The sequence below is a fragment of the Polyodon spathula genome, chromosome 2, assembly GCF_017654505.1.
Source record: "Polyodon spathula isolate WHYD16114869_AA chromosome 2, ASM1765450v1, whole genome shotgun sequence".
Lineage (NCBI taxonomy): Eukaryota > Metazoa > Chordata > Actinopteri > Acipenseriformes > Polyodontidae > Polyodon > Polyodon spathula.
In genome coordinates, this window is record NC_054535.1 from 91,122,828 (window position 1) to 91,146,904 (window position 24,077).

General features: G+C 36.4%; 1 protein-coding gene and 1 long non-coding RNA gene across 2 annotated transcripts in view; one reads left to right on the forward strand and one right to left on the reverse strand.

Annotated features, from left to right (window-relative positions):
- LOC121303578 overlaps positions 1–8,073 on the forward strand; it is a 44,803-nt gene extending 36,730 nt beyond the window's left edge. The window contains exons 2-3 of the long non-coding RNA XR_005947817.1: positions 6,521–6,610; positions 8,032–8,073. This is a non-coding gene — a long non-coding RNA (uncharacterized LOC121303578). The remainder of the gene's footprint in view (positions 1–6,520; positions 6,611–8,031) is intronic.
- Positions 8,074–17,810: 9,737 nt separating this feature from the next.
- Positions 17,811–21,742, reverse strand: LOC121303585 (transcription factor AP-1-like). The gene is made up of 2 exons (XM_041234376.1): positions 21,184–21,742; positions 17,811–20,952 (listed from the first exon to the last, which is right to left on the reverse strand). Exon 2 carries the CDS (start codon positions 20,786–20,788, stop codon positions 19,748–19,750), a length of 1,041 nt encoding a protein of 346 aa, XP_041090310.1. The 5' UTR covers positions 20,789–20,952; positions 21,184–21,742; the 3' UTR covers positions 17,811–19,747.
- Between the last annotated feature and the right edge of the window lie 2,335 nt (positions 21,743–24,077).

Consider the following 24,077-nt stretch of genomic DNA (forward strand, 5'->3'; position numbering starts at 1 on the left):
CCATAGAGCTGAAACACCTCTCTATGAAAACAGCCTTTCTATTGGCCATCACCTCCGCAAAGCAGGTCAGTAAGCTGCAGGCTGTGTCTGTGCACAGCACCTGTATGCTCGTCTGGGACGAAGGAAACTGTATTATTGCCCACAAACCCCCCATTCCTCCCTAATGTGGTTACGGCTTTCCACTTAAATCAATCAGTGGAGCTAGAGGTTTTCCATCTCCTTCCATTTTCTTCAGAGGAGGATCGGAGGCTAAACTCCCTCTGCTAGTTTGGGCATTGATATGCTATGTTGATAGAACGAGAGTTTTGCATCAGTCTGACCAGCTCTTCATCTGCTATGGTGCAAGGATCCTGGGTCAAGCCACTACAAGAAGAGTGGCTACATTGTGGGCCTTCTTTAGAGGAGCCTCACTATCTGTGCTGCACTGCGGCTAGCTGGGCTTTCACTAGGTTCTACCTACTCAATGTGGTAGATCCTTCTATGCCTTCATTAATCACAAAGGTCCTCGAGTTTGCACGCTCGCACCGCTAATCCTAGTACGCGGTTCTGAGATGTCCCTCATCTGCTGCCTCCACTCAGTCGCCTTCCCGGTGGCTTTGGTATACTTTCCCAAAAATATTGTTGATGGCGTCTTCAACTTGAAAGGAAACGTTAGATTACGGGTGTAGACCTGGCTCCCTGAAAGAGAAGACAACCACTAACCTGCAAGGTCGCATCAGTTGCCTTAGTGTGTTTGATGCAAAAGAGGAAGTGAGCTCTGCAGAGTGACTATTTGTTCCCCTGGAAGGCAGGACTGAGGATATCACTCCCCGGAGGGGCCTATCAGCAACTCTGATATAAATGCTCAGTGAATACCTACCTGTGGCAGGCATTTCCCAAAAGTATTGTTGATGGTTGTCTTCTCTTTCAGGGAACCAGGATTACATCCATAACCTAACGCTACACGATGTTTCTGAAAATAAGTGTGTATACAAATTTAAAAATGATATGCATACAGTGTTCACTGAGACACAAAGCCTTTTAAGTTGATTGAGTGCGCTATAATACATGAACCCTCCTGTCATTAACAGTGTTTAATGTATCTTTTTCTTTGTTAGAAGGATGTTACCACTCTTGGTTTGAAAATTTTCAACAGACACCTTGGTGACCTTGCATATTTGAAATTAAATTCCCCTTGTAGAAGTACAATTTCATGATCAAAAGATTTAAACCAATATAATCTCATATCAAGATTCTTAAATTATTCACCAACCTAGTGGCCCAGTGGTTAGTTTGTAAGTGTGTGTGTTTGGTGGTCAGGTTTTATTGAACACAGGTTGCAAATTGACTCACCATAAACTTACTGTGGTTTAAGAACCGAGTACATTAGTAATATTGGGAAAGCATGCAGTGCCTGTCTGGAAGGTTAGAGGAAAATACCCATAAATGAGCAGAGCTTACCACTAGGAAGCTGTGTTGTCAGGTGGTTTAAAGAAACAGGCTTGTAACCAGCAGGTCCCCAGTTCAAATCCCAGCTCAGGCGTTGACTCATTGTGTGTCCTTGAGCAACTCACTTAACCTCCTTGTGTACTGTCTTTTGGGTGAGACGTTCTTGTAAGTGACTCTGCAGCTGATGCATAGTTCGCACACGCTAGTCTCATATCTTGCAAAGCGCTTTGTGATGGTGGTCCACTATGAAAGGTGCAATATAAAAATAAAGATGATTATTATTCATTCCCATAGATCCTGCTAGAAATAAATGGGTGATCCCACTGGTAAAAATCCATCATAACTGCTGGGGGCCCCTTATTCTTTAAGTAAGATGGAAAAAAATGTGAATGCATTGATGTATTAACATTTGCCTTGTAAATTGTGAATAGCACTGTTCTCTTTGAAAAGTTGTTCTGCAGCATGTTATTTATTTTTGCACTCATAAAAAATTTAAATGTCTGCTGACACAGTATTTGTTATAGTCCCTCTTTGCCCATATATAACACGTCAGTGGAGTTTCTATAGGCTGCCATGTTTTAAGTAGCATTCTTCTGCTTTTATAACTGTGGGAAACTAACCAATAAATTGCAGAGCAAGGTATTTAACAAGTGCACAGATAATTCAACTCTACATTTTGAGTGGTTATTCTCTGTGCAGTGGAGTAGACTGTTCTCGACATTTACACATCTTTAACATGAGTTATTTAAAAATAATTTTCATAAAGTTTGTTTCAGTTAATTCAACAAGGCCTTCTGATGTTTCTTATTGCCTAGTTTATCTCAGTTTTTTAAACTTGGTTGAGCAGGTAAGCATCACTTCTGTCACTAATAAAGTTACCCTTACATAAGTTACCAATGTGGTTACATTATAATGTTTGTATTGTCTGAATAATCCAACACAAACTGCCTGAATAATTGTAGCTTTTCACTTTTTATAATGGAACAACACAACTCCCTTGTGTAATAGGTGCACTTATGAGAATTAAACAGAAATATGTTTTATTTAATGAAGTTACCTACCATATCTAGTTACTGGCGACAGTAACAGGTGCAAGCATGCCTCCTGCAATCCTTGTTTATGCTGAGAAATTCCCTGTGTGTGTGTGTAATTCCCCCAGTCTGCTATATTGACACATCACTTTCAGTTTTGATTTGACTTTCTCTATTCCATGTGCTTCACTGACAAACAGAATGTACAGGACAACCAGTCATGGCTTCTGATTATTTAAAGGGATACTTCATGTCACCATGTTACAATTTAATAATATTCCTGTCCCTTCTGTAACTGTAACCCCAAGCAGTCTTTTCTGAAACCACCTTACTATGGAAATCCAGCTTTTAGAATTCATGAGGGGAAGTTAGTTAGAAACCTCGTAAACAATCATCTGAGCAGAAACAACAACAAACAGTATACAAAACCCACATAATAGGACAATAAATACATAATAAATGTAATATTTTGTAAATTTAGATTGTATGAATTATCAATTTTGTTCAGGCTTTTTTTAAAGTCTGTTTTGAATAATATAATATATAATATATATATATATATATATATATATATATATTATATATATTAAAATATAATATATATATATATATATTTACACAACTCCTAAGTTAAAGCTTTGTGAAAATGGCCCTATCCACTACCTGCACATTAAAGTGCTGTAATTGATGATTTGTAAAAAGACACGCCTTAAAAGATGTTACAGGCAATGATCACCCCTACTAATTTGCGGGTCGGTGCTTCATTCAGCTACTATGGTTGGTTCCAGTGACCTTAATGCTAGCTCAAGTATTGGCTATAAATGTTGAAATAAGAAAACAAAGTTGTTTTGGGGTGTTAGGACTGAACCTTCAACATTCATTCATACAGTAAATGTGAAGATAGTTTCAAGCAAGTTATAATAAACAAATGTTACACTTCCAGGTTATACAGTGAAATTCCCTGAGTGCGAAATTCCCCAGGCTGACTTATCACTTTCAGTTTCATAATGACCCTCCATTCCATGTGCTTTACTGGAAGTCCCGTCCTCTTTAATAAACTACTTCTTTACAGGAAAGGTCTTGCAGTCTGTGGGTGGATCCGTGCTGATTTTACAGTGTAATCAAGGTTCAGTTGTTATTCTAAAACAAAACATTGGAAGGGATGGGCAGCTTGGCCATGAAACAGCAATGAAGTTGCATAATAACAGTATTTTTCCAAGAAAATTTAGCGGTGAAGCTTTTTAACCATGGCACTGCAGCATATCAAGAACATTTTCTAGTAACCACGTGTTTGAAATTTGGGTGGGCAAATGCCTGTCATGTGTCTGTTGAAAAGCTACATTTTTGATAAAACAGTTTTCAAAAGACAATTAAGGTGAGCTGTAATTGTAACTGAAATCAAAACTAAGAAAAGGCTTATTTTTTGTGGTTAAGTTCTATGGCATGATTAAGGGTATGTTGTTTTAAAACCAAAACCCTATTCAAGTTATGACTGCTACTCATGAGTACTTCCCTACTAGTGGTTAACCTGGTGCCCATTAAATTGTTTTGGAGCTTGTATATTTTTACCTGAAGCCATGCCACAGTTTAATCTTGTCTGATCTGAGAAACTTAGGAAGTTTGGGTCAGTACTTGGCCGGGAGACCTCAAGAGAAAAATTGGGAACTGAACCAAATTATTTTGGTGTCTCTGAGCCATAGCCCTGTAAAAGGACTTGCTACTAAGTAGGAGGTAGAGTCTATCAAAAAATATAGCTTCATGATCTGTGTTTTTTTCCAGTCAAAGGAGGATACTGCTGAAACATACCATGCATTTTGCAAATCCAATGAAAAACTTGTGTTGAAATGCTAAAACCCCTTCATCTAAAACACACATCTGCAGAGCCTGTGGGAAGTTTTGTTAAATGCCTGTGTAAAACAGGGGAATTACAGGGGTGTTTTTAAAAAATAATTTCACACTGTATGTATATTAAACATCCCATGTGTTAACTCTCTCGTATAAGGATACTGAGAAACTAGATCAGTCAGAAAGTGAGCTATAGGTCATGAGTGGACTGGATTCCTATGGAATGTGGTTGTCTTTTAACCACCCCTCTCCAGTGTTGTTGTTATGAACTGATTATTGAACTAACTCACTTTCCCCATCTGTGTAGCATGTTACCCTGACTAAATAATCCGCAATGAGTGCAGTGGTGCTATACAAAGAGAACATAGAACAAGGGAAGGTAAAGGAGTATGATCCATAGTTTAAAAACATTTAAGTTTTTTAACATATGATATGAACCAACAAACCTTGGTACAATATCGTTACTGTGCTGTCAGTGTGCTACCATATCGGGATCACGACAAAAGTATTGACACCCTACACTTAATGTGAGAAAACATGTTAAATACAAGCTTAGTGAACATTCGCTACAACTGTGTATGACAAAGACCAAAAATCACAATTTCTGATAGTTTAATTAAGCAGTAAGGCACGAGAGGGCATGGTTTGTAAGTAAATTCATAAGTAGTTCCTAATCGTCGCATTGTGCTGGATATGGTAACTGCTTGGAACCCTGATGGACCAATCAGCATGCAGCATTCTAACAACCCGTTTTATAATATACAATATTTATCTTTAAAAAAGCACTTAATTTCAAATATTTGTTCATAACAAAAGTATTGGCACCTTTACATTAAAATTCTGTAAAAACTGAATAGGACTAATAAATATATTCATTGATTGAAAACAATTACACAGTAATTAAGCTGCATTATAAAGTCAATAGCCAAAAATAGGTAAATATTTTCAAGTATCTGTTGAAGTAGAACATTTTGGCAAGACAGCAGATGATGGTCGAGACAAAAGAGTCGGATTCAGTTTTGAGAAAAGCACGCGTAGCAAACTGCAACAAAGGAAATGGCTGCAGAACAGTATCACAGAAATATGGAATACCAAAATCTACAGTCAGAGCAATAATCAAAAACTACCACAGAACAAATTCAACTGAAACGCATTAAAGTGGACGTCAAAAGAAAATGATGGGTAAAGTAGGTAGGAGAATCGAAAGGAAATCCAAGATTAACAGCCAGGGACTTTCAATATTTAGAATCATCAGGCATAATCGTGCATGAAAGAACTTTTGAAAGGTACCTGAACACAGAACAGAGTTGTACACATAGACCTCGCTGCAAACAACTTTGAAAGAAAATTCATAAAACAGTCTAAAATGTGCTAAGAAATATAGAACAGGAATCTGAAGCATTCTTCAACAAAATTCTCTGTATGGACCACAGAATGTCTTAAATGAATAAAACAGTACCTATAGTTAAAAATTGAGGTGATTTGATCATAATATGAGGTGTTTTAGCAGTTCAGGGACTGGATGCATTTAATGTAATTGAAGATCAAATTAATGCAGCCATGTATCAAAACATTCTGCAAAGTACAATGATACCATTTGTTCGTAGGCTGATTGTTCGTAGACAGTTTATTTTCCAACACAGCAATGACCCAAAGCATACGGCTAGGTCAATTCTTGAATAAAAGAAAGATAAAAGTTCTGCAATGGCCTTCACAATCACCAGATCTCAATCCAATATAAAATTCTTTGGGCTGATCTGAAAAAAGCTGTAGCCAACTATTGTGTATCCAATCTGTCTGAGCTGAAGAAAATATCCAGCACATGGATTCATCACTAAAGTTGGTAATACATTGATATCAATAATACAGTATATTGTGATATACTGTATTACTGATATCTTCCGTTCATCATGACAAGCAGGTTGCCTGAAGAAACAAAGAATTTGCCAGAGCAGCTTTCTGATAAGCAAGTGCTAGCCACAACTACAGGAAATATCCAGCAAGAAGAACATAAGAAGAAAGATACTGAGGTTACAAAAAGGTACAGCATACTAGGCCTATGTTTGGGCAGCCAAGGAATTGTACATGTAACAGTGTATCATCACACAATCTCTCAAGCTGACACACAAAGAGGCTGAACCAGCTAAAAGACCCATTGAACTGTTGCCAGGAATGAGGATAAGAAAGTATTCATTAATGAGACATTTTCCTTATAGCAGACTCCAGGAATTACCAAGCTGGGCAGTGTAAAAGATGCAGACTGTGTGTGTCAAGTGGATTCAAGGGGAAACCTATGCCAAGGGCAGGTATGAAAGGATTCAAGATATCAAACTAAATAGAGAGAAGTGTCTTTTGAATCCATACACTGCTGTGCAAAAGTCTAAGACATTTTGCACTTTTTTTTTTGGGGGGGGGTTATACTACCACAGAATCAATCTGCTTTAATACTACCATGAAATCAACCTGCACCATCTACAGAACTTGACGTATACATATTAAATTTAAAAAATCATGGGGTAAATGTGATGGATTCGCTACTGCATCACTTCATATTAGCTGCTCATGTATCGTTTACTTTGAGTTGTTGTGAGCAGAAGTCTTTGAAGATTCTGATGAATGTGAGTTAAAGATTGTGAAATGACAAGCTTGGTTTCTTCTCACCCAAACTAAGCTCTATTAATAACAATTAAAGTTGTTATAATAGTGAAAAATACTAGTGGAGGCTTTGTGTAAATTGTTGATGCTCATAACATCGATATATATTGCAACTCCTGAATGTGTCTAAGACTTTTGCACAGCAGTGTAGCCAAGAGCAAGGGCAGCACAGGCTTTCATCAGGGATTGGTGAAAGCTCAAGGATGTATAACTTAATATTTTAAGCGGTAGATTCAATAAAAAAAAAAAATACTGTGTTGCTTCTTGACCCACATTATTTTCCTCTTTTTATGGTGCAACTCAATTCCAGACATTAGTAAACACCCTTGGACACACTTCTGCATTAGCAGAAAAGTAAAAAAAAAAAAAAAAAAAAAAAAAAGATCATTCTAGAAGTGCTTACTGTATAAGGCACATTTCTACAGGGACATAATGTGTGTGTGTTTTTATTGGAATCTCTCACTACTGTAAGCACTATACAAGTTTCATTCAAACATTTCATTCAAATACAAAACATGCAAACTTCAACTAAGAGCCGGTGATATTGTTGGTGGGGGTGTACCCGAGCACAAGCATAATCGAGTATTTTTAAAAAGTATGGCCATTTTTTTCAAGTATGAGTAATACACGAGTCATTCTGCTATCACTTGTTATTTAGAGAAAAAGAATATATGTTAAATGCTTTGAATCAGCTCATGGTTCCAATAGGGCATTGGCAACTATCAATCTCAAGTCTAAAGATAGAGAGCCAATCCAGAGGGAAAGGAGGAGGGGCAAGTAGGACAGTCTCTTGCAGAGTGGAGCTAAGTGTTATTAAGAACATAAAGTTTACAAACGAGAGGATGCCAGTCAACCCATCTTGCTCATTTGGTTGTTAGTAGCTTATTGAGCCCAGAATCTCATCAAGCAGCTTCTTGAAGGATCCCAACGTGTCAGCTTCAACAACATTACTGGGGAGTTGGTTACAGATGCCCACAATTCTCTGTGTAAAAACGTGCCTCCTATTTTCTGTTCTGAATGCCTCTTTATCTAATTTCCATTTCTGATCCCTGGTCCTTGTTTCTTTTTTCAGGTCGAAGAAGTCCCCTGGGTCCACATTGTCAATACCTTTTAGAATTTTGAATGCTTGAATCAGATCGTTGCATAGTCTTCTTTGTTCAAGACTAAGTAGAATCAATTATTTTAGCCTGTCTGCATATGACATGCCTTTTAAACCCAGGAAAAATTCTGGTTGCTCTTCTTTGCACTCTTTCTAGAGCAGCAGAACTGAACACAATATTCTAGATGAGGTCAATTTCAGTATCTCTCAGTATTTACAGTGGACATTTTTATTGCCTGCGTGCAGTACCTTACACTTTTCTATATTAAATGTAATTTGCAATGTGTCTGCCCAGTTCTGAATGCTGTGTGGATCATTTTGAATGACCTTTGCTGCTGCAACAGTGTTTGCCACTCCTCCTATTTTAGTCGTTTGCAAATTTAACAAGTTTGCTTACTATACCAGAATCTAAGTCATTAATGTAGATTAGGAATAGCAGAGGACTTAATACTGATCCCTGTGGTACTCCACTGATTACCTCACTCCATTCTGAGGTTTCTCCTCTAATCAGTACTTTCTGTTTTCCACATGTTAACCACTCCTTAATCCCTGTACATGTGTTTCCTTGAATCCCTACTGTGTTCAGTTTGAGAAGTAATCTTTTATGTGGGACTTTGTCAAAAGCATTCTGGAAATCTAAATAAACCATGTCATATGCTTTGCAATTATCCGTTTTCGATGTTGCATCCTCAAAAAAATCAAGCAGGTTAGTTAGACACGATTTCCCTTTCCTAAAACCACGCTGACTGTCTCCCAGGATACTGTTAAGGTAATTTTCCACTTTGGATCGTATTGTTTCCATAAGTTTACAATAATAGAAGTCAGGCTTATTGGTCTGTAGTTACCTGGTTCGGTTTTGTCTCCCTTTTTGTGGATCGGTGTGAGAGGAGGTCAGAAAGATGGAACGTTTGGCACAGAATCAAACTCTTTTCAGATATATATTACTTTCACGTTGAAAAAATGATTTCCTAAAAACATTTGTAAAATAATATAATTAGGGCTTATATTTTTCATTTTTTATGAATTATATTTTTTGGTGCTTATTTTTAGCTATTTTAGAGTTTTTATGTATCCCTATGGGGATGTTATCCTATGGTATAACATCCCCATAGGGTCACGGGCACATTCTTGCAGATTCAATAAGCAGCCATTCACTTAATATTGAAACATGATCTTTCCTTTTTTTGTACACAAGCACCTCTCCATCACCATTAAAACCTGAAATCCCCAAATAACACTCAAATATTAGTCCGTATTGCAGATTTGTTGTCTTCTCTGATGGATCTCATCATACTTAGCTAATCCTATCCTACTTTACTATGTACTGTACATAAGGACACCCCCTGTTGGAAAACATGGATTGAGAATTGATTAGGGGTTTGCTACGCATGTGGACTAGCAGAGATATACTGGTGTTCTTTTCTGAAAAGAGACTAATATTGCAGATAGCAGACTGTTTGGTTCAAATTGCATGTACTGCTAACCACTGATAGAGACGATGCGTCTACAAACTGCCCAACAATGACTGCAAGCTAATGAGATAACAATGCTGTGGACTAGAAGGGAACAGGCTCTAGACTTCAGAGAGATCAAAAGAGATAATCCCACTGGCATCAAAGGGGGTCGCAAGGAGATAACAAAAGGCAGATGCATGGACCTTTTGTCTCCAGGAGGGTGAAGAATGCACTGAGTTCAGAGGTTGTCACATTAGACTACACATAGACACACACACACACACACACACACACACACTAAATTAACAGAATAAAGTGTTGTACCTTGACCATTGGTTAAGTGTAAGAGAAAGGGGAGGTGGACCATCTATACAGAAGGGTATTTAATGTCACGCAAACATTGTAATGTTGAGTGTTGTTTGTCCTGTACCTGGGACCAGACTCCCTGCATATTTCAATAAACCTGGCAACTGATTGAAGAAAAGGACTCTGTGCATTTTCTTGAATCTACTTACTCACCATCTATTTTTTTAAGTTACTTCATTGGCGAGCCACCTGCGGACTGTTTCTTGATACTTTTTTTTTTCCAAATACCGGGGGGTTGATACTTGATTACGGAGAAACCTTTTTTGCAAGCCTGTATCCCATGAAGAGGACCAGGACAAAGCAGACAGAAGGAGACTGTTTCTACTTTCAGCTCAGACGGTGTGGAGAATCTTTGAATCAGGACTTCAGATCGAACATATAACCACGTACATTGGTGAGTAGTTACTGGTTTTTTGTTTTATATGCAGTTTTTAGAATGTAGTGAGAATCAAGGGTAAAGTATGAAAGAGGACTTTTGACTACTTGATAATTCATGTACATTGAGGACACAATTAGTTAAGACTGCTTAATTAAAAGTGTATTGACTATTAGGACTTTAGGTATGAAAGAGGACCTCTGGAATCCTAAAAAAAGTCATGAGTAAATCGTGTAGTGTTATGACGTGCCAGTAGAGTTTATTGGACTAGTTACACGGACTTGTATTGCTCAACAGGTATGGGCATACTCGGATTTATGTTTTATGTTTGTTTTTGAGAAGATTTGTTACACTTGTTTTGTCTTTGTTTGTACTGTTTGGTTTATATGTCACGATAAGGGGGCAATAGGATAAGCCTCTTATTTAACTGTCCACATTAGGTGGTACAAATAAGGAACTATCAGACAGTAAGTTCCAGTTAAGAACATTGGTAACAACAAGACAAAACTAAAAAGTGGTGTTGTTTTTTTTGTTAGTTTTGTTTTGTTGGGAGTCTGTCTGATCAACTCCAAATATGTTAAAATATAATATTGACGGTCATCAAATGGATGACTGGAGAATATGGAACATAGGCTATGTTTTAAAACATGGCAAAAAGGGAAGATATGTACAGAACAGTAATGTACATGTTCATGTAACAGATCAGGAGTGTGTGTCTCGTAAGAAGAAAAAGACAAAGGCAATTCAAGACTGGTAGCCCACAAAAAACAGAACAAAAAAAAAAAACTGTAATGCTAAAGATTCTATATCAACTTTGAGGAATACATGTTGTAAAAATAAAATTAAAAGGTCACATTAAAATGTAATTAAGAAGTTGTTTATTAATGATTGTTTGAGTAATTCTGATTTTGCTCAAGCGTGGAGATAAAGTAACTTCTTAGTAAAACTACGTACTAAGAAGTTGTTTATTAATGATTGTTTGAGTAATTCTGATTTTGCTTAAGCGTGGAGATAAAGTAACTTCTTAGTAAAACTACGTACTAAGAACCAGCACGAATACTTATTGTGTTGCCCCGATCATAAGAGGGTTTGATAAGGGAAAGAGACCCAGGTTAATTGATGAATTGTTTGACTGAAAAAGAATGGCCAACCTTTGGACTGAAACAGTAACACAAATATACAAAGGAACAATGAAAAAGTTTGTGTTGGATTATATTGATATACAAAGAGCTTTTTGTTTTTCTAAGGGTTAACTAGAAAAGAAAGTGCAGAGAGGGAGAGAGAGAGAGATAATGTAGAGATTGCTGCTACATTGACTGCTTGAAAAAACACTTAGGAAGAAAACAAATGTTTTTGGAGATCAATAAATCTGAAACTAAGTAAATCAACCTTGAAATATTTTATTAAAAATATTTTCATGAAGCAAGTTAAGTGTTTGTTTGTTTGTTTGTTTGTGAATTTTATGTTTAAGACACGGGTGAATTTTATGAATCACCTATGAATACATATTTGAAACCACAGATCACATGAGAATGAAATAGGAATGTTGGCGCAAGGGATTTTACAGTGCAGTATAGGACTGTAGGCTTAGTGGATGGTGGTACTGGATAATCAGCAGCACTGATTATGGAAAGTTTTTAGAAACTTATTTTTCAAGAATTAACAGATTTATTTAGAAACTTATTTTTCAAGAATTAACAGATTTATTTGTAAATTCTTGAAAATGCATGGCGTGATATTAATCAAACTAACACGTTTTTGAAAAGGGTTTTATAACTTGATTTAAAAAACAATAAAAACAGAGAAAGGAATCTGTTTGCTACAGGCAGATAAACTAACACAGAGAGACTAAATAACTTACCTAATAGGCTACTGTTTTATCAGCTGCAAGAGGGTGGGTTATTAAATTGAAAATTGAATAAGCCAATACCAATAATTTTTTTTTTTTTTTTATTACAAATACAAGATATCACTGAGGGATAATGTATACTAAATGGACCAGCAACTAAGTGTAAAATCTTTGGTTGACATTAGGCTGTCTGTGTTAGTATACTATCACCCTACAGGGTTTTTTTTTTTTTTGTCAGTTATAAGCACAAATCAAAGTAGTGCACAATTAGCATAGGACTAAGCCCCTACCTAAAGGGTTACAATTTCAAATTGGGGAACAAATAAAAAAAAAAAAAAAAAAAATGGGGGATGGCTAGGGTGCCAATTGGGAAAGTTCCATATGAAACTATGGACAAACTTGTGCAAATCAATAAAGATTGTATAAAAGATATTAACTTGAAGTTTTTTTTTTTATTCTGGGTGATGTGCTCAGAAATAGCTGTTTTGTGATAAGACAAAAATAAAAAGACTTTGCACTTAAACACCAGTAGAGATCTTGTAAATAAATAAGCTTACAAAGGCTTAAACAGATCACTGGATTTAAGAAGCGAGTATTATATTTCTCTGTTACAAACTGCTTTAATAGCCTATACATTCCCAGATGAAATAAAGAAAATTCAAGGAGAGAATAACCCCATTGAAGGTTTAAATGAAATCAGATGTTATCAAAAGAATTAATATTGCACTTGATTTTTCTTCTAGGTTTGGAAAATAAATAATTCTGATGGAGATTCAAGTATTGGGACACAGGTGGAGACAACGGTGAAACAACTGATCGTACAGCAGGGGCTGTGAATGGGATGAGACCATTGAAAACTCCTGTGCTACTGAAGAATATTGTCAGCTATACTGGACATTCATTTTCAAAAGAACGTGACATTTGAATGATTCAGTGTTGTATATGTCTAAAATGAATGAAGGGAAATTCATGTTAACATTATTTGTAATAGGTTAGCAGTAGAAGTGTTGTGCAAAATGATTATATTTGTGGGGGTATTGTATAGAGAATATCACGAGATATAATTAAGGTTTTTTATAACTATGAGAAAAGAAACACTTACCTACTAATGTGTTACATATAGATAGTTAAGCATTCACACGCTATTTTAGTACTTGTTCAATGTATAGTGATCATTTTTAAGTCATAGTTTTAGTTTGTAATCAATCTTACGTGCATTTTAAGATTGATATGGTCGAGCTAGAATATTGGATTCTAGAATGATGGAATTTTACATATGCAAGTTAAAAATAACAATGATTCACCTAAATGTGTAAGGTCAGAGCAACATACCAATATCCAGAATTGGCTTCACAAAGAGAAATAGGTAGTACAATAAAAGATTACAAAGAGGCGAAGGCAAGGTAGATACCTACACATAATGGAGAGACTTAGAATAAAGGAACATGCTTCACTATAATATATTATACAAACACGTTACTTGATGTGACTACTCAGAACCAGAGAAGAGGACATCTGAGGGCTCGGGATCACGTGAGCAACATGGTTGTAGCGGGTCACCCCCCTCCATCTTATATTCTAAAAGTAGGGTATGTTGGAAAACATGGATTGAGAATTGATTAGGGGTTTGCTACGCATGTGGACTAGCAGAGCTATACTGGTGTTCTTTTCTGAAAAGAGACTAATATTGCAGATAGCAGACTGTTTGGTTCAAATTGCATGTACTGCTAACCACTGATAGAGACGATGCGTCTACAAACTGCCCAACAATGACTGCAAGCTAATGAGATAACAATGCTGTGGACTAGAAGGGAACAGGCTCTAGACTTCAAAGAGATCAAAAGAGATAATCCCACTGGCATCAAATGGGGTCGCAAGGAGATAACAAAAGGCAGATGCATGGACCTTTTGTCTCCAGGAGGGTGAAGAATGCACTGAGTTCAGAGGTTGTCACATTAGACTACACACACACACACACACACACACTAAATTAACAGAATAAAGTGTTGTACCTTGACCATTGGTTAAGTGTAAGAGAAAGGGGAGGTGGACCATCTATACAGAAGGGTATTTAATGTCACGCAAACATTGTAATGTTGAGTGTTGTTTGTCCTGTACCTGGGACCAGACTCCCTGCATATTTCAATAAACCTGGCAACTGATTGAAGAAAAGGACTCTGTGCATTTTCCTGAATCTACTTACTCACCATCTATTTTTTAAGTTACTTCACCCCCCCTTCACAATAATCCCAGTGACAGGGTAGATGAAAACCAGCAACTACGAGGTTAATGTTCCATAGGAGTCGGCCTGCATGGAGGCTGGTGTAGGGGTACAAAGTACACCTGGTTGCAAGCCCAGGTAATCGGGTAAGGGGCAGAGTGTATAAAAGAGACTGTCAGGATAGTGTTCCTGGGATCGAGGAAGTGAGAGCAACACATGTATTGCATACAATGTTAAACGCTCCTGTTTTATCTCCTGCAGAGTAACAAGGTAACAAGTGCTTCAGAAGATCAAAGAGCAATACCTATGGTGCAGCAGGGACAGCTCGTCCTGCAAATAAACAGCGATACTATTGCTATCTGTGTTCGCACGCCCCCCCCCCCCCCCCCCCCCCCCTCAGGATTTGTGTAAGTATTTGTAAATAATGGTGTCTTTTGTTGTTTTGTGTAAATAAACGTCCGTGCACCATTTTATTGAAGCTACTGAACCCTTGTGTCATTCCAAGGCTTTCCACGCCCTCAAAATTTGTAAATGAATACAAAATAAATACATCTTCCAGATTTGCAATTTGAACTAGATGGTCTCTACTTCACTGTGTACATTAATCACTACCCCAGCATACACATCCCATATCATTTGATAATACATACATTATCACACAACAAGAATTAGCAAAACACATTAGGACTTGAAAGCAATAAAAAGCATTGTTAAATAAACATTAAAACACAGGCCCAGAGATGCATTTTAATGTGCATGTATTGGTTTCCAAGTAAGATTCGGAGTATTTATGTTAATTTCAAAAGATGTGACGCCTAGGCCTCTATGGAAATGTTTTTTAAGTGGGGGTTAGTTCAATTAGAAAGCAGAGGATACATATATTGATGAATAGGTATGTATTTGAATACATTGTCACTTAAACATACAGGAAATGTACCCCTGTATGTATCTGCTCACTTGTTTGCAGGGTTAGAAATGTTTGTGGTTAGCTCAACCGTGAACACTTTAATACCACACTTTTATACTTGGGCCAAAGTTGGTAAATGGTTTTATATTGATTTATATTGCAACTTTCCAAATCAAGTTAATATTTTGAGAAAATGTAGTATTCTTAAATTGTACTTTTTTGAGTAAATTCTGTCGTGTTTCTTTCAGATAAGTACTAATGCCATTTAGAAGCTTGTTTCACATGAATTGTAATTTACAGTTTTTAGAACACATACCAAGTTACTAAATAAGAAAAAAACCTTGAAAAGCAAATTTGACACTAGAACAGGATTCCTTTTTCCTTCTTTTTTGTCACCAGTTATTTTTATACAGAATCACCATTGTTTCCCCCATAGCAACAATAATAGCCTCATAACACTTCCTGTCGAGTCCTGCACTGGAAGAAAAAGCACAACACAGCAGCTTGATTTGAAATAACAAAAAAGAGGTAATGATTTGAAAAGCATATTTATTGGCTTAATTACATTAATAATAAAAAAATACCCTTGCATTCCTGTACGTATCCACTCTCATAAATAATTGCTTAGATCTGCACGTTGCAATTTCCATAAAAACCTACACACAATCACCTTGATGAACTTTCACCTTAAAACAAGCCACACAGATGGGAATTAGTGAGATTTTACCCATTTGCTCATGCCTTTCTTGAAATAAGCTGTAGTTGGAAAACCAATATAAATATTCTCAATAATTTGCCACCAAGAGACCTTTGACCTTTCATAATCCAAACAATAACTCAATTATTCATGGGCGCTTGATAATTAAACCAATTTATTATATTGTATTTTCCAACAAAACTGTGAACACTTCTCAAGAATATTAAACAAGAGAACATGTGTTAAAGAAAAGCAAGGCAAGACGCCTTTTAGTCATAGAAAATAGTCTTGTATTCAGGCAACAGTCCTCTTAAAAAAAAAAAAAAAAAAATATATATATATATATTATATTATATATATATATATATATATTAAAATACCGGGATGGCCCTAGTTGTGGAATTGTGGAGAAAAATCTACAGAAATGTGTTTTGGTTTTTTCACACTCACATAAATAACAATTCAAGGGCCCTTTAGAGGAAAAAAAAAAACTAATGGTATTATAGTTGTTTGCACAAAAGTGTCATTTAAGTTTTTCAGTGATGGATGAGGCATCTAATTTACACTGCTTTAACTTAAACAAAAGAAGCAGAACAATCTACAAATGGCAACCCTAGCAGCCTAGCCACCCTTTATAAACATAAAAACAACAATATACCACATTTACACATCAAGCTGTAGTCTTACATTGATTTCCATACAATTCAAACATGCAGTACACCAGTGCTTACGGTTAGGGTTTCAACAGCTTCACATTTACATGGTGACCAAATCGACGTTGGAAAGATGTACTATACTTACTGATAAATGTCTGTTGTATTCTGAGTTTAGGCTATTCCTGTTTTTAATCACCCTTTCAGTAAGTGTGAAGTCATTCTAGAAGCCTGTGCTAAATTTGAGCGCTGTATTGGGCTATTGAAGGCCTAGTTAATTAAAATCTCATGTATCAGCCCTACTGAAAGATGTGATTTGCAGGGTAGGTTGTCTCTGAATTAACTTTTCTATCCTGACACAAACTTGCACTATTTATTTAATTATTATTATTATTATTATTATTATTATTATTATTATTATTATTATTATTATTATTATTAATTTGGTGTTACTCAGACTAACATCAACAGATCATGCAGATTGGTCTTGCCTTTGAATATGACTCAGACTTACTCCTGCTCTTTTTGAACAGTGTTCTTGAGAACAAACCTACTACAAGCTGAGTGAAGGGAGGATTCATTTCCACATTAACCACAAGCAGTATTTCAGTTCTTGTTTTAAAGATCTCCAGTAGCCTAATGGCTGTTTCTGGCCAGGCTCACTCCCTATCCTTATGAAAGCCTACTCAAACCAAAAGAAATAGCTGAATGTCTTGTTACTTACGCCACTCAGCACACATTTTTCTGGTATTAGTAAAGAAGATTTCCCAACCCAGTCCATTTTGGGGAAATGAAATCTGGTTGCAAGCACCCACTGGGAAATAGACAGATGCAAACTTCAAAGTGCAGTCGTAGTGTATTACTAATCAGCTTAACCAATTAAAACTCATTTCAAGGCTTATTGTGGTACAGACATAATCACTTATTCTACCTGACCAGACTATAGTATGAAGTAAGTGGAGAATATGAAGTATACAATCAGATAGTGTAGAATATATTTAAGAAATTATTTGTTACATTTGGTCTGAACAAACACACTGAAAAATGTGCCTGGTTCACAAATAAGGCATAATTATTGTCAATTCCACCTGATGCATTAAATTATACTGATTTTTGTGGACCGTGTACAACCACCAACACATATATTATATATATATATATATATATATATATATATATATATATATATATATATATATATTATATATATATATATATATATATTTTTTTTATTTTATTTTTTTTTCTAGGACTGGCCTTTGAATACACCTTAATAAATTAACGCTTGCTGGAATGGTCAAAGTTTAATAAACAGTTAAGGTAGTACCTCTTTACTCTTTCACACTGTCCTCTTTTTATCGAGAACTTTTTTTTTATAAAAATATAACTGTAGTCAACATCAAAAACCTTATTCAAGTTTCAAAAAATAAATATATTCTTAACAACACTTGATGTTCGGTAACAGCTTTACATTTCACTTTAAAGTTCACTCTCAATATATGGAAGGCATTTAGCAATTATTCAGTGCACTCGAAAACAAATGTGTTACTATCAATGTTCAAACACAAACTGTAAGCAACTGCTTGATACCATGGCTGAACAGTTCTTTATGCATTCATTGCAAAGTCAGAGATAGAACGTGTACTTCAAATAAATCAGTAAACTGCTACATAGCAAGGGAACAATCTTGAGTAGTTACACAAATAGCAAAAGTTTAATTTTGGGTGTGGTAAACTTTGCAATTTTTAAGTAAGATGCCCTATATTTTAGGAAATAGCTTTCATCAAAAAATACTTACACATGTCTACTCAAGAAATGTCACTCCAACAAATTACTTTTTTGACACTGTATATAATTTCCCTAAATATATAACAATAATATAGCATAAATATTAAACATTACTTAATTATTTTGTTTCAAGTGCAATGTTTAGTTCCCAAAATAATACAAGTGTCTGCCAGACACTCATATTTTTGTTTAAACAACATAAACAGTAAAGATGCATTTTTTGCATAAATAAATTCTTACATACCACTTTCAGCATCTTTAAAAGAATAGAAACACATATGTGTTCAAAGGCTATACAAACCTAAGCCCTCTGCTAATTCAATGTGTGTAAATTAGTATTATTTATTTATTTATTTATTTATACACAGTATGCCAAAAGCATAAGTAAAGAAATGTTCAATGGTGTTCCACTTTTATAAATGTTTCACACTTTAATGGTAATTCATAAAGTTAGTTAAATATGAGCTGTGAGTTTTTGGAATTCTGTGGACATAAACTGCCCATTTTAAGCTTAAACATACAATACACTAAATACTTTTTCATGTAATCTTATGTAATATAGTGATATTTCCACTATAAGGTTAAAAAGCATCTTGATTGGAGAATTACACAATTAATTTTAAACAAACATTCTAACATGGCTATAGTCACAACTTAAATACAGTACAGTATGTAGACCTTAAATGGTACCTTGCACACCTATTATTCTGTAAAACAGTTTACATAAAAATAAAGTTCACATTATGATACACTTTATCATATGTTCATTTTCAAATTCAAAAATAGGTTTGTAGTAAGTGACGCTGTTTCCTTTAAGAAGTGACGTGAAAAAGCAGTACTATCTGAAAGCTTACGTTTGTATTGAGTCATGTTTTTTAATGAGGGTGTTCAAGAAGTATTGTCCCTTTGGAAGCTGTTGAAAAAACCCAAGAACCGCCTTCCTGCATCAAATGATATGTTTCCAATTGTAGAACGACAGTTCCTTAAAACAAATGTGTCTGAATAGTCTGCCCGTAGTTTGCATTTCTATGTTTCGGGTGCTCACAGCTTGCTGGAGTCTTACGGAATGTAACCCACAATGTAAAGGTTGTGAGGTATATTTTCCCTTTTTGATATAAATTGTGTAGATGTGCAAAGTCTGAGATTCAATAAATGGCACCAGTCAAGGGCTATTACGTGTTATCAAAACCGAGCTCAAAGTTATTATTGTGTTCAAACCCAAAGCTTTTCCTCCCATTTTTGTTCTTTAAATCACAGTTCTGAAATTCAGTACGGGCACAGTATGGGTACCCTTACAGATTCTTTACTTTGCAGAGGTGCTTGAGAAATATTTCTTTACTGCGTCATTTCTTCACAGTGACTCAAACACACAGGCGGTTCAGCAGCTGGCACTTTCCCCGCTCTTTGCCAGGGTAGCTGTGCTCACTGCTATCTGGCACCCGTTGGTGACATGATTCATGACTTTATGTTTGAGCTGTGACACCTGCTCTCTCAGGACATTAGCTGTGGAGGCCAGGTCTGAGTTTTGCGTCTTCAGTACCTTCACTTTTTCCTCCAGGCGGGAAATTCTCTCTAGCTTCCTCTTCCGGCACTTAGAAGCGGCGATGCGATTCCTCAGCCTCTTGCGCTCTGCTTTGATCCTCTCCTGGGTCTCCAGGTCGATGGGGGAGAGGGTGATCGGAGAGCTGGAGGGATCCCCTGGGAGGTGGGGCACTTCTGGTACTGTCTGGGGCTCATCTATCCCCCTCCCAATGGGGTGATGACCTTGCCCAAGACCAGGGTGCATTGATCCATGACCAGTGATAGTGTAGGGGTTCTGACCTCCTGGATAAGAAGCAGAAACAGCAATCTGGCCATGGTTGTAGCTCGGTGTCAAGTTGGTGTAAATAGGCATCTCTCCACTGGGAAGGACATTTCTTTGGAAAGGTACCTGCATTGTGGAGGATGGAGAGATGGGCGACCCGATGAGCTGATTTTGTTTATGGAGATCTGCCAGGGCTTTCACAAATCCATCAGCAAAGCCCTCCTGCTCATTAGTGACCTGGTTTCTGTACATAAAAGTGTTACCGGTGGAGTTTGGGGCAGGACTGGTGGTAACAAGCCCCTGGTTAGACTGGATGATAAGGTGTTCCAAATCAGGAGAGGACAGCTTTAAGAGGTTCACATCTGTAGAAGACATTAAAGAGCCAGCTGTGTTATTGTCAACACCAGGGTTATTAGAATTTAAATTGCCATTGCAGTCACTCTGTCCAGGTAAAAGCTTCAAACCCGAGTTGTAGCCCACAGGACCTGAGAAATTCTGCGCAGCCATGTTTTTCTTGTTCATTATTTTCTGGCTCGAATACCTTGTGTTGTAGTCTGAGATTTGTCCAGCATTTTGGAGACTCACGGCATCATCGTGATAGAAAGGGCTTTCCATTTTACCCGTCTCTGACACAGTGTAATAATAACTTCATAATCTGATTTGCATTTACCACAAGGTTGAAAATTCCCAGAAAGGCATCATGCACTGAGCATGGTGTGGTGTATTTTAATTGTAAGTGTCCAGCTGGCTGGCGCTCAATGGTAAATTAAAGATTATACCTGTTAGAAGAAAATATATCTTTTATTAAATAAATAAATAAATAAATCAAACACGGACACTTAGCGTTAAGACTACGTTCAAAAGCAGGTTCCAAATGCAACAAGCTCATAAATGAATACTGCAGATGATACCGTACTGCAAATCCGACTTTATAACTCAAACATATACTATATTATATAGTAAAATATACATTAACATAATATCAATATTTTATGTAAAATGCGACTTACCGGTACATGAAATACAGGTTCAACATGCAGGGAATCAGTGACTAGTGTGGCGTGGTAATATGCGTCTCAGCAATTGATTCAGGTTACAGGTTATGTTTTTTTTTTTTTTGTTTGTTTGTTTGTTTTTTATTAAAGTTTCCAGAGAATACCCAATTCACCTAGACCTTTCTTGATATTAATCAGACTGGTAAATGATGATATGAAATAATATCCATTTAGGGCATTTATTTATTCTTGTACAAGCCCGGTGTGGGTCCAAATCGGCTATTTTATAGAAGAATATAATCGCCGCAGCGCTGAAAAAAAATCTCCTTTAAAAGAAAAAAAAAAGAAAAAAATAGTACGTTCAAATATTCCAGATGTATTTCAATATGTCTTGCTGTGCTATAATTTATTTTTAAGATAGTCTTTTGGGGTATAAAGCACAAAGTCTAACGTCTGCTATGCCCGTCTGGCTCCGACTGATGACAGTTCGAGTCTGGGACTTTCTGCCTGTCTGATTACTAATGACACGCCCTCTTTCTCTCCAGTTCCTGAAAGTATATTGATGTCACATTTACTACCTCCTCCTCCTCCATAGTGTATGGTGAGATATGCATACATTTCCTTCTTAGTCATATGTTTGCCTAATGTATTATTGTAAATTGTCTGTTTACCGTACAGAATCATACACAGCGCAAGCGAAACTTTTGTGGGTATGCACTGCCCCCACGCGATGGTAAACATTGCTTAGGTTTACGACTTGCAACTGTGGGAACCCCCGACTGTTTGAATGGTTACGATCAAGTGAAAGTAAAATTGTGTATGCAATTTGTTTTCAGAAGATTAAAAAGAGCAAGAGAATACGGCAGCTACCACCATTGGAAGGACCCTACTGCATTCAATGGGACATTTACAGAACACATCACCTTGCATTTCTACGAGGTACGCTTAAACCAGCCCTGTACAATTTCGTGTTATGTCCTGTTATGGTTGAACACGAAAAGCTGGAAATAATAGAACCTTTATAGAAATATGTATGTTGTACTTTACTGGTGCAATAAACTGTAAACTGCATTAGGATTAATTAATAGTAAGACATGCTACTGCAAAGGGAGCTCTGAATACAGTAGACTATGGGTCAATGTCACTGGAACTATTCTTAAAGTCGGGGTGCTGAAAGCCATTGAACAAAACTGTAACCCCCGTATATGATGGAAGCCATGCAAAGCCAGGGGCCAGAACCCCTAGTTCCAGCGTCCTTTCTATGGGTACTGTAAGTGTAACACAGTTTACTTACTGAATCTACCAGAAGAACAGACTCCTAGTTGCTGTTAAATCGCTGTTTTCCGCAAGTGATTATTGACTATAGTCACATCTGATCATTCAATAATTTGTGTAATCCAGGTAAAAAAACAAAAAAAAAAAAAAAAAAAAAAAAATGGGCTTGAAATTGGCAGATATATATTGAACTAATCCATGTTGTTGTTTTATGGAGTCTTGATAAAATTCTCACAAAACTCCACAGATCTAAGAGTCACATGTTTCATTCCCAAAATGTCTGTCTGCTAAGATATGCTCACTTTGTCTACATCATATCTGGTGGTTTACTCTAGCTGTGTTAGTTATTCAGCATAATTGTTTCAAATCAGTAGATTTGCTGCAGACATTGCAGAGGATTTAGTAACAAGCTGTACAGCCTGCACATTTTGCTCAGCTGTTTCTAAAATTTGCATAGCAAACATCTACAAATATTTAAAACAGATATTCAAAATATGCATTGCAAAAGATGCAACTGAAAATGCTAAAGCATACATAACATTTACCTAGGAAGAGCAGAAAAATAATGCATTGAAAGTCCATTATGTAGCAGACATTTCAACATCTCTACTTTTTTTGAAAATGATTTGATTTTATTATATTGTTTTTGTGGAAAGCTATTTCAATTACTGAGATTTTCCCTCAAAACCCCTCTTACTCACTGATTGGCTACTCACCACAGCAGAGCATTTTTATTGACTCAGGCACTTTCAGACACTTAGGGCCTTTAAAGCAAGTACAAAGTCCAACACGAGATTTCAGAAAAGTATTAATAGTTTAAAACTAGCAAGAAATGACTGGAAAACCATTAATCATGTAACTGCTCCTTCCTGAAAGGTCTCTCAGTTTTTCTTTTTTTGCTACATTTATTATTCCCGTCCTCTCCACAAAATGTGCTTTTGCATTTGTACAAGATTGATGAAAAAGTAACACTAGAGATTGGTGAATATCAACAGAAAAAATATATATTTTCAACCTGAATTGTTCTCTTGAAGATATTTTAAAGAAACATGCAATCCTGGCAAGAAAGAACGGTCAAAATACAGTGCCTATAGAAAGTCCACACCCCCTTTCAAAATTTTCACCTTTTGTTGCCTTATAGCCTGGAAGTAATTTTTTTTTTTTCATCCACAACTTCCAAGTGAAAAGAACATTCTAGAAATTTGTAGAAAATTAATTAAAAATAAAAACTGAAATAGCTTGGTTTGATAAGTGTCCACCCCCCTTGTAATAGCAATCCTAAATTAGCTCAGGTGTAACCAATCGCCTTCAAAATCACACACCAAGTTAAGAGGCCTCCACCTGTGTTAAATTGTAGTGATTCACGTGATTTCAGGATAAATTCAGCAGTTCCTGTAGGTTTCCTCTGCTGAGTAGTGCATTTCAAAGCAAAGACTCAACCATGGGCACCAAGGCGCTTTCAAAAGAAATCCGGGACAAAGTTTTTGAAAGTGTGCATGTGACAACATATCCCAAGCATTCAACAAATCTGGCCTGTATGGTAGGGTGGCAAGAAGGAAGACATTACTCAAGAAAGCCCACCTCGAATCCCGTTTGAAGTAGGCAAAAAAACACTCAGGAGATTCTGTAGCCAT